Source organism: Typha latifolia, chromosome 7 (genome assembly GCF_019914945.1).
Source record: "Typha latifolia isolate L0001 chromosome 7, TyphaL0001v2, whole genome shotgun sequence".
Taxonomy (NCBI): Eukaryota; Viridiplantae; Streptophyta; class Magnoliopsida; order Poales; family Typhaceae; genus Typha; species Typha latifolia.
In genome coordinates, this window is record NC_133092.1 from 13,142,922 (window position 1) to 13,160,024 (window position 17,103).

At 38.1% G+C, this 17,103-nt stretch overlaps 3 protein-coding genes across 5 annotated transcripts; 1 reads left to right on the plus strand and 2 right to left on the minus strand.

Moving 5' to 3' along the window:
* Positions 1 to 955: 955 nt before the first annotated feature.
* On the plus strand, positions 956 to 3,210 carry LOC140792648 (uncharacterized). Its single transcript, XM_073143758.1, has one exon. The coding sequence runs from the start codon at positions 1,104 to 1,106 to the stop codon at positions 3,060 to 3,062; it is 1,959 nt and encodes a 652-aa protein (XP_072999859.1). The 5' UTR covers positions 956 to 1,103; the 3' UTR covers positions 3,063 to 3,210.
* An 893-nt stretch (positions 3,211 to 4,103) lies between these two features.
* On the minus strand, positions 4,104 to 9,150 carry LOC140793026 (disease resistance protein RGA2-like). Of its 3 annotated transcripts, XM_073144353.1 has the most exons (3): positions 8,644 to 9,150; positions 5,409 to 8,554; positions 4,104 to 4,424 (listed from the first exon to the last, which is right to left on the minus strand). In XM_073144353.1, exon 2 carries the CDS (start codon positions 8,368 to 8,370, stop codon positions 5,464 to 5,466), a length of 2,907 nt encoding a protein of 968 aa, XP_073000454.1. In that variant the 5' UTR covers positions 8,371 to 8,554; positions 8,644 to 9,150; the 3' UTR covers positions 4,104 to 4,424; positions 5,409 to 5,463. The 3 variants fall into 3 exon arrangements, with proteins under 3 accessions (XP_073000454.1, XP_073000452.1, XP_073000451.1); XM_073144351.1 differs by having other exon boundaries at positions 5,412 to 9,091; XM_073144350.1 differs by having other exon boundaries at positions 5,409 to 9,091.
* Positions 9,151 to 11,373: 2,223 nt separating this feature from the next.
* Positions 11,374 to 16,822, minus strand: LOC140792616 (proteasome subunit beta type-5-A-like). The gene is made up of 7 exons (XM_073143716.1): positions 16,596 to 16,822; positions 16,342 to 16,471; positions 14,210 to 14,316; positions 13,909 to 14,043; positions 13,735 to 13,838; positions 13,548 to 13,648; positions 11,374 to 11,800 (listed from the first exon to the last, which is right to left on the minus strand). Exons 1-7 carry the CDS (start codon positions 16,710 to 16,712, stop codon positions 11,673 to 11,675), a joined length of 822 nt encoding a protein of 273 aa, XP_072999817.1. The 5' UTR covers positions 16,713 to 16,822; the 3' UTR covers positions 11,374 to 11,672.
* Positions 16,823 to 17,103: the final 281 nt, after the last annotated feature.

Sequence of the window (17,103 nt, forward strand, 5' to 3'; positions counted from 1 at the left end):
TATGACAGCTCATTATCGTTAATTAATTATATTACCAACTTGTTTTTTTTTAATCCATCCTCAATAATTCATCATAAAAAAAGACTTGTGATGGAGAACTGCCAAAGATCGTTGACCATATTCGTGCGTGTTGGTCTTAAACTACTCGACCCGATTTCCACTTTCATAGCATCTTTCATTAAGAAAACTTCGCAAAATGGATTTTAAATAAAAGAGCAGTACTAAGTAATTTGGCAGAGAGCACATTAAGATAATTTTAGAACTTTTATTTTGAAAAGAAAACGCCCAGATTTTAAGCGTTCCTCAAGAGCGCTTGCAACTTCCTATCACTAGTATTTTGTTAGTCAACGATTTTCTTATTCTTCTTTTGTATTAACCGCAAACTTGTTAAGCATAGAACCACATTTATTGACAGAAGACAGATATTTCTGCAGTGCGTTTTTGACAGATTAAAATAGTTGCACGTATTGATCAACAGTATCTTGTATAAGTAGTTAATTATGATCTTATCCTTTGCGTTTTAATCAAATGTGCAATAACTAATATTGTTATATACTCGGCTGACCTGAATAGTTCTCTTTTATCTTTTTTTTTTTTTTTTGTTGACAAAATGCAGTATTGCCCAGTTTCATTGAAACATAAACATCATCCAACATTCATCAACCTAGACAGAACAGTCTACAATTAACACAACTACAAACAGCATATACACTCCTTAATACCCACCTTCACAAACAGTCCAGGGATAATCACCTCCCCAAAATGAAACATCACAACCAACCCTACAAGTTAGCATTTACCACTTTCATTCTTCTCTCTATTTCTATCTTTCCACTTTTTGCATTGTTAGCATTTACCAAATAATATTAAGAGAGAGGCATTTGGCGATTGAGACTTGAGAGCGCCAAACAGGTGACATCTTCCCATTTTACACTTCTTATTTTGGTGAGTGATTAAATCCATTGTGGCATTAGTTTTTTTTTCGTTTTGATTGGGTTATATGAACTGCGTTTGTTCCTTTGTGGCATAAGGTTGGTGATAGGTCCAGGCTTTTGCAGTGCCATAGGTAGAGAAAGACAAATCAAGAGGTAGAAAAGAGAACAATGCAGCTCTCATCTAGAGTAAGAAAAATATGGAGTGACTGGGATCTCCGGGCATCTATTTTGTTGAGTTTATTCCTACAGATCGTCCTCATCTTCTGCGGGGACCTTAGGAAGCGCAAGAGTTCTGGGTGGATCAGCTCGACGGTTTGGTCGGCCTACTTGCTCGCCGACTGGGTAGCCACCTATGCGCTTGGTATCCTCTCCAGAAACCGAAGTACTTACTCAGGTCCTCAAAATGTAAATGACCAACTCCAAGCTTTTTGGGCACCCTTCCTTCTCTTACATCTTGGTGGCCCCGACACCATTACGGCCTTCTCCCTAGAGGACAATGAGCTCTGGTTGAGGCACTTGCTTGGACTAGTTTTTCAAGCTGTAGTAGCCTTCTATGCCTTCGCTGTGTCTTTTCCCGTCACCAAGCTCCTGGCTCCTGCACTTCCGATGTTTCTAGCCGGACTTATCAAGTACGCTGAGAAGTCTTGGGCTCTTAGGTGTGCTAGCATGGACTACTTGAGGAAGTCCATGGACCCCGGGACCAACCCCGGGCCTGACTACGCTGATTTCGCTGAGAAGCTCAAAATCATGCTGGAAACCGGTGCACAATTGCAAGAGAAGAACGAGCATGAACCCCGACGACGCAATCAGAACCAAGTCATGGCGGCTGTTAATAGCGCGCATGTCCTGTCGACGTCTTATCATTTCTTTTTGACCCTCAAGCGGCTCGTCGTGGACCTCATCCTTACCTTGAAAGACCGCGACGATGGCCAAAACTTCTTCCTCAATACCACTCCTTCCAAAGCTTTCGAGGTGATCGAGGTAGAGCTTTCCTTTCTTTATGCAATGTTTTACACCAAGTCTACCGCGATTCATAACAATCTAGGACCTTATCTCCGCGGCATCACTCTCTCTTGTATCTTGCTTTCCTTCCTTCTCTTCTTCACGATCACCGAGAAGCACAACTATGTAGCGATCGATGTAGTCATTACATATGTGTTATTCGGAGGGGCTCTTTCTCTTGAGGTCTACTCTGTTGGTCTACTTGTCTTCTCTGACTGGGCCTTCCTCCGTTTCAAAAGATTATCTTCCATCATGCCCTTCTGTCTCCGGAACACGCCAAGATGGTCTAATTTAATGGCACAATACAATTTGATAACCTTTTGCCTCAAAGATCGTCCATCTGCATTCAAAAGTTTCCTGGATTTCCTTTCTGTGAAAGAAGTCTGGGATAAATTTTGGCACACCAAGAGTTCTCCAGTTACTGATGAGCTAAAACAGTTCATCTTTGAGGTGCTCACGAGAGAGTCTAGCCAAGCAAAAGGTTCCAAAGATTACAAGCATTTTAGCACTTGTCGAGGAAAGTATGCTCTCGAGAAGATGGGAGTGGAACACGTTGAGGAACTTGTCAAGAGTGTTGAGGTAGAGTTCGACCAAAGCATTCTTCTCTGGCACATCGCCACCGATCTTTGCTACTATCACAGTGAGAGAACCACTTCGAACCAGAAGATTATGAAAGCAATATCAGATTACATGCTATATCTTCTTGTCGTAGTGAAACCTTTTACGACGGTTATTGATAGGATCACACAAATCCGATATGGAGACACCCGTGAAGCTGCTAACCGCTTCTTCCAAGATCAAAGAATAAAATTAGATGAGAAAAGGGCATGCCACAAGCTTCTCGAAGTCACAATTACAGTTCTACCGAGTCACGTTATAGGGGAAGGAAGCAAATCAGTGTTTTTTGATGCAGCTGTACTTGCGAAAGAGTTGCTAAAGTTGCCGGAACAGGAGAGATGGAAGGTGATCAATGCTGTCTGGATAGAGATGTTATGTTTTGCTGCAACTCATTGCAGAGAGTACATCCATGCTAAGCAGCTCACTGCTGGAGGAGAGCTACTCACATTGGTATGGCTTCTGATGGCTCATCTTGGGATAGGAGAGCAATACATTGTAGAACTTTGAATAACTAAGGACTCATTTAAACCCATTCAAAGGTTCAATTTCTCTTTTCCAATTCCGAGACTGTTACAACTTTCTCCAGGGCAGAAAATTTGCCTCGATTTGTTTGTCCAGTTGCCAGAATCAACAAATTAAATTGAGACTTTGTTAATTTTTAAGTGCTGTAAAGGTTACTCTTAATATCATAGGATTAGTCTGTCTCTACGCTACTATGCTTTGATACAGGGGTGAAAATGAGCAGAGCTAGCTTGCTCTTCCTTAGGCTTGGCTTGAAATAAATTTTGAGCTTTAAATTTTACTTGGGCTCAGGCTCATCTATATTTGAACTGAGCCTAATTTGAGCTGATCTGGCATGGGCCTATGTTCGCCGGCCAGCTCACCAATCACTCGGCCTCGGCTGAATGAAATACGAGAAACCAAATAATTCCTTTGTTTTTCTAAATACAACATCTAAAGAAACATATATATCTTAAAATACATGTATCTCTAAATACAAGAAGTTAAACAACTCCTTTATATATTATATGTAAGTGTAACACAGAAATCAAAATTTAGTTTATAGGCTCCATAAAATATCTTTTCCAAGGACTAAAATGGGCTCTCACATAATATCCTGCTGTTTACTTTAATTAAGTAGATGTTAAAATACATTTTCTTATTTTTCAATGAGAAGAAAGGAGGAAAGATACAAAACTCCTGTTTATAGTGATTTCTTATTTAAACACTATAATTCTGCATCTTGAAACATATGAAATCAAACGGCTTCTCTAAGTAATAAAAGAAACTGAATCTGAATCAGTTTTCCAGCATGGCCGGATCTTGATTTAATTATGGTTTTAGGGGAAGCAAAAAAACCATAGTTAACGCCAAATAAAATGTTGTGATGTTCTTACAATGGCATTGAAGCCAGGGTGAAAGGAGGAGAAGGGCATTCTGCTATATTAACGCAAATAACCATCTCCAAATCGTGCAGTTTCTGAATCATAGGTGCATGGTATAAATCTCTAATTTCAGAGCTGAACTACTTAATAATAAGTGCACGAATTAAGTGAACCCACAATTCCATAACTTAGCATAGCAAGGTATACATTCCATTGCCAACAGGCACCTAATACATAACATCTATCACCCATACAATGCAAAACTGCAACACCTACTCATTATTTCTACAATAATCCACTGACAAGCCAAACAGAGCAACAACATTGGATGACAACTCTTCCATTATTAGACTTCAGGACGGTATAAATCATAACAACCACAGGAATAGAGCTTAAGTTTTTATTCAAGTGCTTCTCAAAACATTTCTGATGCTCCACAATACTGCAGCATTCTTGGATAAGATGAAAAACTGTAACTTAAGAACTGCAAAACAAAGAGGACGCACTCTTTCAACTGCCATAAGAAAGGCATTCTCTGTACTTGAAAAATAACTCTAAGAACAGAATGAAGATTCTAGAATCAGACTGGCACTTAGTCCAAAAGAGTTGATTGAACATATACAGTGACATCTGAATGCATGGGTAGCTATCACAAATCAAGAGCACTATAATTTTGCAAAATAGATAAAAAAAGTTCTAGAACTTTATTTTTGGGATATATGTTCACAATTTGTCTTGATACGCTGACTGCAAAGCTATTTAATACCACCATTTTATTCTAGATCCATTATTTCAAATATTCCTAATAAAAACTTTTGTACTAGATTTTTATCAAAAAGAAAAATAAAAGGAAAAGAAAAGAAAAATTATATACTAGATAATAAGATGCTCAATGGGAATCCTTTATTTATTTCTGCATGGTGAACTATCAATGGAAGCATGAGATACTAATAATCTATGGAAGTGCTCCATCTTTAACCTACAGAAGGCATGTGAACAAAGACAATGTTTGCAAAGTGATGAAAGTGTGGAACTACTCGAAGTGGTCACGGATAAACTTGAATCGTGTAACTATTTTCCAGCATGACCAGATTCTGATCCAAATCATAGTTTTGGGCATAGCATCAAGCAAGTTGTATTATCTTGAGGAAAAATTAGTCATTAATTATCTAAAGAAACTTATTCAACACCAAAACTACATCTAGTAATGTTCTTACAATTAATAGCATATATCCAAGAATAGAGAAATACACTAAAGCCACATGTTGGGCAAAAAATTAAGGGTTAATTTACTTAGTGCGCCTCATTTGAGGTAGACTGTAGATAGCAAGAAGAACATAAATTGCAAAAAGACTACTGGTGAAAGAAACAAAAGAAGAGAGGTCATGCATATATGCAGCAGTAACATGGGCACATATCCAAAGTGATGAGCATTGATAACCAATTAAAGAGGAGGAAACTCAATTACCACCATGGCAGAGCAGCAGCAGCAGCAGTAGAAGCTTCTTGGATCTATTTATGTCTCACCAGATAATTTTCTGAGGAATACGGGAGATCTTGGGCCAGTCCTCACCGTTTGGATCTCGGCACCGCTCCTTCAAGACTGGGCACCCGAATATACCGATGAACGTAAGTGACTCAGGCAGATCCGGCAGAGACAAGATATCAGGGCAATTCCAAAGCTGTAGGTTGCTGAGCGACTCTGGCAGACGAATCGGAAATAAGGACATACCATGGCACTTCGAAAGCTCTAGGATGCTGAGAGACTCCGGCAGATGCACCGGAAATGATGAGATACCACTGGATCCATCCAATCGTAAATCCAATCGTAGACTATGAAGCGACATAGGCAAATCGGACAACGACGAGATACTTGGGCAATGTTCGATCTCCAACCTCGTGAGTGCTGTCAACTGAGACAGTGACAGGGATGCTAGGGATAAACAATTTAGCACCTGAAGTTTGGCAAGTTTGGGTAGATCTCCAGCGACGACGAAGCTCTTCATGCTCCTGCATCCCGCGATATTGAGAAATTGAAGCGAAGGTGGAAGGATGCACCCACCACCACCACCACCACCACCACCTTCACTCGGCATCACCATCTCCAACTCCAAGCGAGAGCAGGTGTCAATTGCAAGGTCTTCTAAGAAGGGAAGGGCATACAAACCTCCGAGCGTTCTAAGCGAACAACAGTAAGAAATTTCTAGATGATTTAATGCAATCAGGTGAAGCAGGACCTCCTCTGGTGGAAGGGCTGATATTGTGCTGATGCCACATAACTTCAAGGATTTGAGAGTAGTCAGCCTTTCAAGGGACTGAGAAAGTTCCCCATCTGTGATATCACAGTACTCTATCTTCAAGCTTTCAAGCCACGAGGGAAAGATCACTTCAGTCTTCTCTTGCTCCCCAAAGATATCTTTTAGTTTCTCCTCATCAATCTTTTCTTGCTCCCCGAAGTTATCTTTTAGTCTCACATTTGAGAAGAATACTAGTGATCGACAATCTCTTATCACTAGCTCCTTAAGATGCCGAGGAAGCAAAGGGAACTTCTTTAGATTGGGGAGACTCGAAATTTCCAGCTTGCAGCAGGAAGGAAACAAGTCGCTCATGGGTGGAAGAACTTCCAATGAGGTGCAATTCTTAAACTCCACAGACCTCAGATTATGTAGGCAGTCTGGTTGTAGCAACCAACTAGGATACATGGGAGACTGATAGCCTTCAATGGACAAATTTATTAGATAGCAATGTGGTCGAAGTCCCTCGAGCACCTCCCTATCCAAATCCCTCCTGGAGTCGCTCTCATTGTCGTTCTTCCATATCAACCGCAGACTCTCGAGATGTTCTTTGTCTTTGAGATTGGCTTCGACGGCCTTCTCCTTGCTTTCAATATTCTCCAGACTAGAAATGGTTAGCGATCCATGGAGCTCGTTCATGTTCTTTAGCTGACCTATATCATACCCCTTCTCCTTCTTTACATCAAATAGTTCTAAAGTTTGGAGTGAAGTTAACCTCCCTATGTCAGGTACGGCTGTCAGCGCACTATTATTTCCCTTTAAATGCCGGAAATTGATAAGGTTGTTCATGCTTCTTGGTAAACTATCGCAAGAAAAAGAATTGAATAGTTGTAAATGGTAAAGCTTACCCAACGAAGTTGGCAGCTCACCCACTTCACATCCTTGGAGATCCAGGTAGCGTAGATGCTTTAAATCTCCGATTGAATGGGGCAATCTATGGATTCCCCGTCCAGATAGCATTAGAACACGTAGTTTTTCAAATTTCACTATATCTGCTCTAAGAAGATCAGTGGCACTGTCAATAGATACCTCAGAAATGATAAGAGTACGTAGGTTTGCTAATTTATAGGAATCCCTTATTTTTGCCCATGTACTTCCATTCGAGACATATAGATGACGGATTGTCAAAGGGATTGTCAAAGGGATTTCTCGATCATTCTCAATCCTCAAACAATCTTCTTTTGAAACTAATGTAGCCAAATAGTGATGCAAGTGATGCATACTCCAATATTGGGTACCATCAATATCTTTGACTAGCTGTAAGAAAGAATTAGATACTAATTCATAAAAATACTCCATTCCTGTGTCCTCTATTCTCCTAGAATTGTTTGATGAGATGATAAAATCTTCAGCCATCCACAACTGAACTATCTCTTCAGCTCTGAAACTATGACCTTCAGGAAATAAACTGAAATAGGAGAAACAACGTTGCAAGGGAGCATTTAGGCATTGATAACTCCATAAAGAAGCATCCAAAAGACTACCCAGATAGTCTCGCTCAAGAATAGCTCTCCAAAATTTGATGTCCAGCGTTTTACTCAACCGACGGCCCATTGTTTTTGCTAGAAAAGGAGATCCATCTAGCTTTTGCACGATCTTTTTCCCTATATTCTCTAGCTCCTTTGGTAGATATGAATTATATAAATTGGTGCCACCCAAAGCATGAAACATGAAAATTGAAACAATATTATTCTCTTCAAGATCCCCCAATGACATGCTATATTGGGGGAGCAAGGTAATCGGGAAATTCATTGTTCTTGTTGTTATTAAGATCTTGCTCCCCCTCTTCTCAACAACAGCTAGAGGAGCAAGAAAATTCTCCAATTCTTGTTCCGCCCAAGTCATCGACCAATCATATCCAATATCATCTAATACAAGCAATATTTTCTTTGATTTTATTAAATCTATAAGCATATATTGTAGCATAGCAAGACTCTCATGAGGGGGGCATTTGTTTCTGGAAACAGACTCTATCATTTCTCTTGTGTGTCTAAAGATATCGAGCTTGCGAGACATGCTGATCCATATCCTGATATCAAAATGATTGACTACTCTTTGATCATTATAGACAAGCTGTGCAACAGTAGTCTTGCCGGACCCTCCAGAGCCCACAATGGCAACAACAGAATAGCTCATTCTAGGCTTAGAAGCTTCATATGGATCCAATAAATATTTTATTACTATGCCACGCTCGTTGTCTCGCCCAAACACTTCATGTGCAGATAGGAAGGTGGTGTATTTTGGTCGTGATCCTCTAATCTCCAAATCACGGGTGGCCGTGACGTCTCCAATTTGCCTTATTAAGAGTTCATGGAATGACCTGGCTTTAGCAGCAATCATCTCCAACTTGTTCAGACTTCTTCTTAAATTCATCTTTTGAGGGGACAAAATCGAAATCGCAGTGTTTACCTTTTGTGCAACTTTCTTGAATGGCTTGATAAGTGCTGGATAAGTATTCAGATCAGACACCTCCTTAATGAGTTGGTATTTGTACAAGTCCAGCACGTCCTCCGCCTCATAAAAAGCATCTTTGAGCTGCCTCAGCCACTGTTCCATCATGGTCTTATGCTCGCTCTTCTCCGCTGCTTCGATCACGAGCTGAAACTGGGGAAGGATGGTGGTCTCCAGATTCTCCAGCCTATCATTGATGTCGGCATCACCAAGATAGGAGAAGCCTTCGCAGAGTAGTTTGGTAATTTGGGGAGATGCCACCCACCCTAAACCTGCAAACGCTGCTGCCTCTTCCATGGCTGAACAACAAAGCAAATGAGAAGGGATGAGAGGAGAAAGAATCAAGATCGATTGACTGTAGGTGAGGAAGATAGAATGAGAGATGATGAAACACAAAGGCTAAACAGATCTTTGGCTCTTCTTCTTCATTAAGGACTCTTTTCTTTAATGATAATCATTGAGGATGAGTTGACACTAGAATTTCTTTTCTTTTCTTTTTTTTTTGTTGAGAAAAGACGAGTTGACAATATAATTAATTAACAATAATAAGCTGTAATAGTGGGTCTGCAGCTGTCACGAGTGAATTAATACCTGCCATTCTCTTACAGCTCAATATATCAAGTCAACTGGTTATATAGCAATATTACTCAGATATTGTTATCTATTCCATTACATCTATCAGCAAATTTGCTTCTATGCTTAACACGTTTATTCAACAATGTACTTCTTGCCTAACACGTTCGCTTTTTTAATACGAAAAAGAAAAAAGAAAACCATTGTGTAACAAAATCCTATGGATTTGAATTTCTTAAAAAAAAAACTATGGATTTGATTCTAAAACTTAAAAGTGACTTTAGACAAGACGAAAAAAGAACATGGAGGCTGATACAAGGCACTCATTGACCCATCTTTACCACATAACACCAAAATTCACCTTTCTCTTCTTATAATCAGAAGAAAAGAAAAGAATTATGGTGGTGAGTTGATTGTTTTTGAAGTGCCCATCTGTATGGTTTCGGTAAAATTTGTTTCCATGGATGTCTTTCTTTCTTTCTTTTGGTGTAGCATTAATTGTCACAGTACCGCACCTTTTATTATAGTGGTAAGTTGATTGTTTCAGCCTGGGTAAGTCTACTTAGAAATATTTTATGAAACTAAATAATCCCTTGGTGAGTGCCAGTAGCTCCTGCGTTTGTTTACTGCAACCAAATAAATCTTAGTTGTTATACGCTGGGGTTTCTACTTCTGTACCTCTGTCCCTTATTCATATACATACCCGTCCAAAGTTAATTTGTATTTGCATGTACGGACTCCACAAACTCCCCTTTAGCTTATTATTTTTGGCAATGATTAGTGAAATTACAAACCATTTATCTTAGTTATGCCATATTTATCGATACAGTTAATTTGCCACGTGTTGGTATTTCATTCAAATAAAGTGCATGTTTTCATGTTAACTCTACAATACAAGACGGTAAATGCATATGAACTCAAGACAAAATGATTTTTTTAGTTTTGTGATTAAACTGGCAAGTTAACTGTTGGCATATCTAGATGTTATTGTTTTTATGGATGGAGCAATAGAGGGAATAAAAATGTGCTAACATTAGCTGTGTTGAATTTGAATAACCAATTGAATCATTTGAATTTGTTACTAGTTATTGACAAACCAATGTGCTTAGATTTTTATTCTACATGTAAAGATAGTTGACACTGCTAATTATATCTAGGCTAGGTGGTGCTAATTTCATAATTAACACCGCACTAGATTAGTAATGATCTTACAGTTGTGAGTTCTGTCATGAAGTAAATCTACAATTCCAGAGCTCAACTACTTACAGCAAGTGCATGAATTAAGTGAACTCAGAATTCCATAACTTAGCATAGCAAGGCATATTCCATTGTTGCTAATACATAACATCTGTCACCCATACAATGCAAAAGTGTAACAACTACTAATAGACAGTTTGCATTCAACCATTATTTCTATAATAAATCCAGTACTGACATGCCAAACATAGCAGCAACATTGCGTGCCAGCTCCATTATTAGATTTCAGGATGGTATAAATCGTAACAGCAGAAATATCAAGCTAAAGTTTTTATTCAACTGCTCGATCCATTAATTTCTGGTGCTCCACAAGTGCTGCAACCTTCTGGATAAGCTGGAAACTCTTACCAAATTATATAAAATTTTCCTCCTCACACTTACTCATATTTGAAAGTCCCACCCAATCAATAATTTATATTTAGAAATCACTGACTCGGTTAGCAATTTTTAAACACACGAGATCCTCGTATTTAAAGTTTCAAAATGACTTAGAGGTTAGAGGCAGACTTAAAATAGTAGAAACTCTTAAATACCCTGACTTGACTGCAGAAAATTTGTGCAGTTTCTGAATTGCGCCACTACTGATGCATGAAATAAATCTACAATTCATTAACAAAAAAAGACGTAAATCTACAATTCCAGAATTCAAAATACCTATAATCATTTAAGTGCATGAATTGTTCCATGACTTAGCATAGCATAGTTATATTCCCTTGTCCATAGGTACCAAATACATAATATCTGCCACCCATACAATGCAAAACTGCAAATGCTTTGTAATTTATCAAAGCAGTTAAATTTCAGACCCACAGATGCTGCTAGATGATTCTCCAACCAAAACAGACAGATGGTAGGTAATTGTGATGATCCTAAGCAATGCAATTGCTGACACACTTCCATTTTTGAATCATGTTCTCTGCCTGTACAACTACAACAGACAGTCTACAATTTTTTTTAAAAGAACAATACAGCAAAAAGAATGCATTCAACAATTATCCCTACAATAATCCACTGGCATGTCAAATATAGCGGCAATGTTGCATGCCAACTCCATTAGACTTAGAGGGTATAAATCATAACAAACACGATATCAAGCTAAAGTTTGTATTCAACTGCTTCTCAAAACATTTCATAAGCCTGAAAACAAGGGTGAACCCTCAAGCTGGTGGGGCTTCAGCCATTTCCTGCTCAACTGGAACAGTATGAACAGGGTAATACTTGTAGTGCAGCTCACCAACATCGTCACCTGAGAGCTTCTTCCATCCATCAGGTCCAACATAGTAAACTACAAAAAAAATGGGGCAGAGATGCCATAAGAAAGACTTTCCATTGAAAAATAAATCTAGAAACACCTTCCTGCTGGGGTTTAGAAATTCATCAGATCAAATGGAATGAAGATTCTAGGATCAGACTGGCACTTAGTCTAAAAGAGTTTATCCAACATATCAAGCTGAAAATAATGACATAGCTATAGACAAATCAATAGAGAGCAAATCAAAGCACTATACTTTTGCTTCATCCTATACCAGCTGTCCTACCACAATAGATAGAAGCATGGTAAACAACATCCATGTATGGAGTGTGCCAATCTATTGCAGCTGAATGTAGGACTATCAAAATAATCGAGCAGCTCAAGCTCAGCTCCAATAATAATAATCTAGTTGAGCCTGAATAGCTAATCTAGGCTCAAAATTAGTTTCAACCCAACCTTTGAACAGAAACCAGCTGGCCTTTGCTCAGCTTGATAAGGCTCCATTTAATTTACACATTAAAATATAATTATATACTATGTATGAATAGTTTGGGACCATTAGATCTTGATCTAATTGTTCAAACCTATTAATACCAATCTCTCTCCTAGGGTTGTCTTCTTAAGGCTTGAATTAAGCCTTTATTCAAGCTTGAACGAATTATATTGGGTAAACTGGAGACCAGGGGAGGTACAATAAATGCAGCCAGATAGATACTTGCCCCTCCATGGAATCCACCGAGCACACTCCTTTTCCACTTAAAATCCACCAAGGGAATACGAGCAAACAAGAACTTCCAAAAAATAATTGTTTAATAACTCATAGTAAGCTTCCTTTCCATTGCTGTGGTACATTTATAGCCCTCACTTCATACATGGGGCATATGAAACATCATGCAATAACTCTTAATCATCTCTTAGAATTCCCAGATATACAAGACTCCAAGAGGCCTATTACAAAATACTAAAAGACTTTATGAATCCCAACACCTACCTCTTTAACTTCTTAATCCCTAATAAATATTATAATAATACTTCCATCCAACCATCTACCACCATGACGATAGAAAGTCAAATACTCATGCATGCAAGAGTTGGGAGGTGTACTCTACATGCATGGATTTAGTTTGGAGCACCATATTTCATAATTATCCAATGACAAATAAGATAATTATGTAGAGATCCTCATGCTATCTGCTTAGCACAAAATATGCTTTGAGATATAGTAAAAGCTTCATATCATCACTATTCATGTTGGCCATCAACTTTGGACTTGTTCGGTATATATAACGGACACTCTCGGTGTCAATCAAGCTTGAGCCAACTATCTTGATTAAGTCTTAAATTCCGCCAAAATGAATCGGACATCATATTGAGGCTCAAAATTAATTTAAAGCAGAGCCTGATCAAGCCCAGGCTCGTTTACACCCCTAGCAGCATGCTCATGTAATAGTTGTATATACAGTTGAGGTAAATAACACGTAACAGATGAATACACCATCCACAAAAGAAAGAATTAGAATGGAAATGGCATATTACTAATCTTCATTCTATTACTTCAGTCACCCCCTAAAAGCATGCCATTAAAGAGTCATCCATAAGTTCATATTACAAGGTGTAATAAAACTTAAGTTTTATATTGCAATTAGAATACATAATGACGTGCCAACGTGCTAAACTTGGCATAGCCACCAATGGTGATTAACCAAATTGACAAAATAATCTGCAGGAAAGGTATGAACTAAAAGTCAAATGAAAGTAATCCTTGAAAAATAGCACATACCACTGGCAACACCGCCACTTGCACCATCTCGAAATGTTGCATGATAAATAGCTCGCCGTGCAAGCTCAGCTGCTTCCTCAATTGACATGTCAAAACGATATCTGATAAAGCAACAAATGCATGTGTAGGTTGTTGTCAAGATGATACATACTTCATTACAGTAGAAGATACAAATATCAATGCCTACCCATTATCTAGGACTCCATAAGCATATAGGGATCCAGACCCCACAGAAAAACGGGTTCCCTTGAGCCTTCCTCCTTCACTGTCTACATAATATAGACCAGGCCCCTAAAAGGAAAACAATGATGTAGTAAATCAGTCATGTAGCTGAAGGCAAATAAGAGTAGACATGGAGTACCTTCTCATCCCATCCAGCAATCATGGTGCCAATTGAGAGGCCCATCCCACGATATGAATAAAGTATATTTGCCAACAGCTTTGAAGCACCTGTAACTGAGATCCTTCTCTTGTTTGCTAGTTCATGCAGTCGGCACTGCAGAAAAGGAAAGTCAGACCAACTCTTAAGATATTGAACAAAAAAACTTTTACTAAGATCACCAGCCTAAGTATAGCAGATCAAAGGTGAAGATCGAAGAACCCATCTGCAGAAGCAAAGTGTACTTAATATGGTAGTGTAAACACCAGATCTCTACACTTACCTTGATCCCCAAATTTCGATGCCAAAATTGGCAATCAGCAGCCCCTCCAGCCATTGTTCCAAGCATGTAAGGGTTAATCTCGATAATTTTCTTAACAGTCTGAGAAGCTGCAGATTAAAAAGAAATTTTCAGTGAGACTATTAACCAACAGAGGTTCAGTAGAGCTAATTAGAATAATATGCAATAGAAAGTGAAACTCAAATCAGATGCTATAGATTGTTATATAATGCAAAAATGAGCTGTAATCATATCAAGTTGGGTACTCGAATATTGACATATTCTGCCACAAATAGACTCAGTCACTTAGAATATAGTCTTCTAAAAATGTTCTGCTGTACCTTTGTGCAATTAAATAAAAGATGCCGCAATAAATAATTGGCTGGCACTAAGTAAGGGTACAATATCTTCATAACTCAAACACAATAATTTTTAAGTAAATGGGTACAAACAGCATGTTGCCTGGCAAAAGATTTGTGTGCCTTCTTAATGTGTAATGTTAATGTCCCTAAGAACAGGACCAACAGTTTAGTTTTGTCCTGTTGAAAGTGTTCTACCAGACAAAAAGTTGGAGTTTCCTGATAGTTTCATAAAGAATAATGTCAATCATTGGGCTGTGCATGAGTTTGAAATGAAGGTCGTATATATAATCAGTAAAACTGTATATATAAACAGTAAAGGATGATGTGATGAAGTAAATAATCATAGGACATCTTGAACTACTACAATTCATGCACATCGGTCCAAAATGAAGAGATTATTTTTAACACAGAATAATATAAGAAAATTTAAGTCTTTGACTACATATACTTGTCTCCATGAATCTCAAAATAAATGCATTCTTTAATAAAACATCAAACACATAAACACCTTTTGTTCTAGACACTATGACTACATATGCTAGCTTCCCTGATTACAAAGAGATACAAAGAGACCTCGCCATAAAACACTTGTTTTATGATCTACGTAGTTTTCTTTCTCTTTCACATAGATGTTTTAAGGTATAAGGTTACCTTAAATGCTAGCTACTTATTTGGACAAGTTCAGACAACGTACAATCACCAATTAACTTTTGTCTTACATAAAGAACCTCTCTTATCAAAAACATTCCTAGACAGCTAGTATAATTGGTCAATTGTTAAATTTGTCAGTAAAAAGAAGCTAAAAATAGCAAGCACAAGCATAACGATCTATCCAAAGACCCTAATATTGCTCATCCCTATGAAAATTAATGCAGGAGATGCGCAATGATGATGTTATCCAGTTAATAACAAGTAAATTTACATCATGTGAACAAGAAACATTAGTATGCTATTCCAGTTAAAATTATATGCTAACGGGAGAACTTGACTCCTGCAAACAGCAAATATATATATGAAGAAGAAAAGAAGAATCCAGAAAAACATGTCTATCTGAGTTCTAATTAGAATCCTTATAAGATTTTGAAAAATGTTGCATCTCACTACTCCTGCTTACAGTCTAATATAAAATTTCAATTGCAAGCTAAAATCATACTGGTACATTTCTTCCATAAGTAAAAGGAAACCTTTATTTAGATGTAAAAATGAATGGCACTTAAGATACTTTGTCAAAAGCTATATCACCCTAGTCCTTCCTAACATGGAACACAATTTTCCATGTAATCTGACAGCAACATAAATAATGGCAAATTATACTATACCTATACTTTAAATTTCTCAGCCAAAACTACATTCTGTTGTTATTTTGAGTCCATATAAAGTTGGTCCTGAAGTTTCTAGCTCATTACTGCAATTTAAAAATTCCGATCTCTTTGTCTCCAACTACTTATGATAATTCATAACATGATATCAGTTTTCTATAGGCTGCTTATAGGCTTCAACATCCATCAGGACACAATTCTTATTTCCTAATTGTGTAAATACTTTGCAACTAATGAGATTTGCCTTACAGTCAAATATATCTCAGGGATCGATCATTGCAAGATCTCCCTTTAAAGATATATGACTTTGACCACCTATTTCACAAGGACGCGTCAATCTTATTCTTCTTAAATAATGACAGAAAACCTCTAAAGTTAATAGTCACGATTACAAATCAGAGCAGAATATAAATGGAAGCAAGTAACAAAGATTGTAACCCTAAGAAATGCTCACATATATATCCTCCCATGCTAGCCCTAGAGTCCGCAGCGACCATGACGCCATCCTTAAAGATAAAGGCGAGCGTCGTCGTTCCCTTGGCGTGCTTCAGCATCCGAGCCGCATCCTTCTGGAACGAATCGAACTGGTTTCCAATAGCCACGAGAAAGGAGAGAAGAGAAGAAATTAGGGCAAGAACAGAATTTTTTTTTTTGTTGTAAAAAACCCTAGAAAGAAAAAGAAATGGGGAAAGAGACGAATCGACTCACATCGGAGGAAGCGGGGACATCGAAGGAAGGAGGAGCGAGGAGGTTGTCGGCGCCGAGATCGTCGATGGCAGCGGGGAGAGAAGGGAAGGATTCGAAGCCGGTGGTGTCGAGCTTCATACTTGCAGTTCTATAGAGAGAGAGAGAGAGAGAGAGAGAGAGAGAGAGAGAGAGGATCAGAGTGAGGAGGTTGTAGAGAGAGAGAGACTTGGGAGGAAAGAAAACAAAGGAACTTAACATGGAGATGGAGTACATGGCAGGATAGAAATGTAATTTAGAAAAGAGCTTTTTGCAGGCACACCCTTCTTTAATTTCATATTTATGTTCATACTCTCTAAAGTTTATAATTTTTAAAGGTGCATTGAAGTATTTGCCATTCTTTTTACATACAATTTTTTTTAAAACTCACGAAAATTAACCAACAGTTAAATTTTAATTCACTAAGAATAACTTTATCTTTCTATCTATTTTAGTTTATACCAATGCAAATATATATAGCCCCTCCCCATAT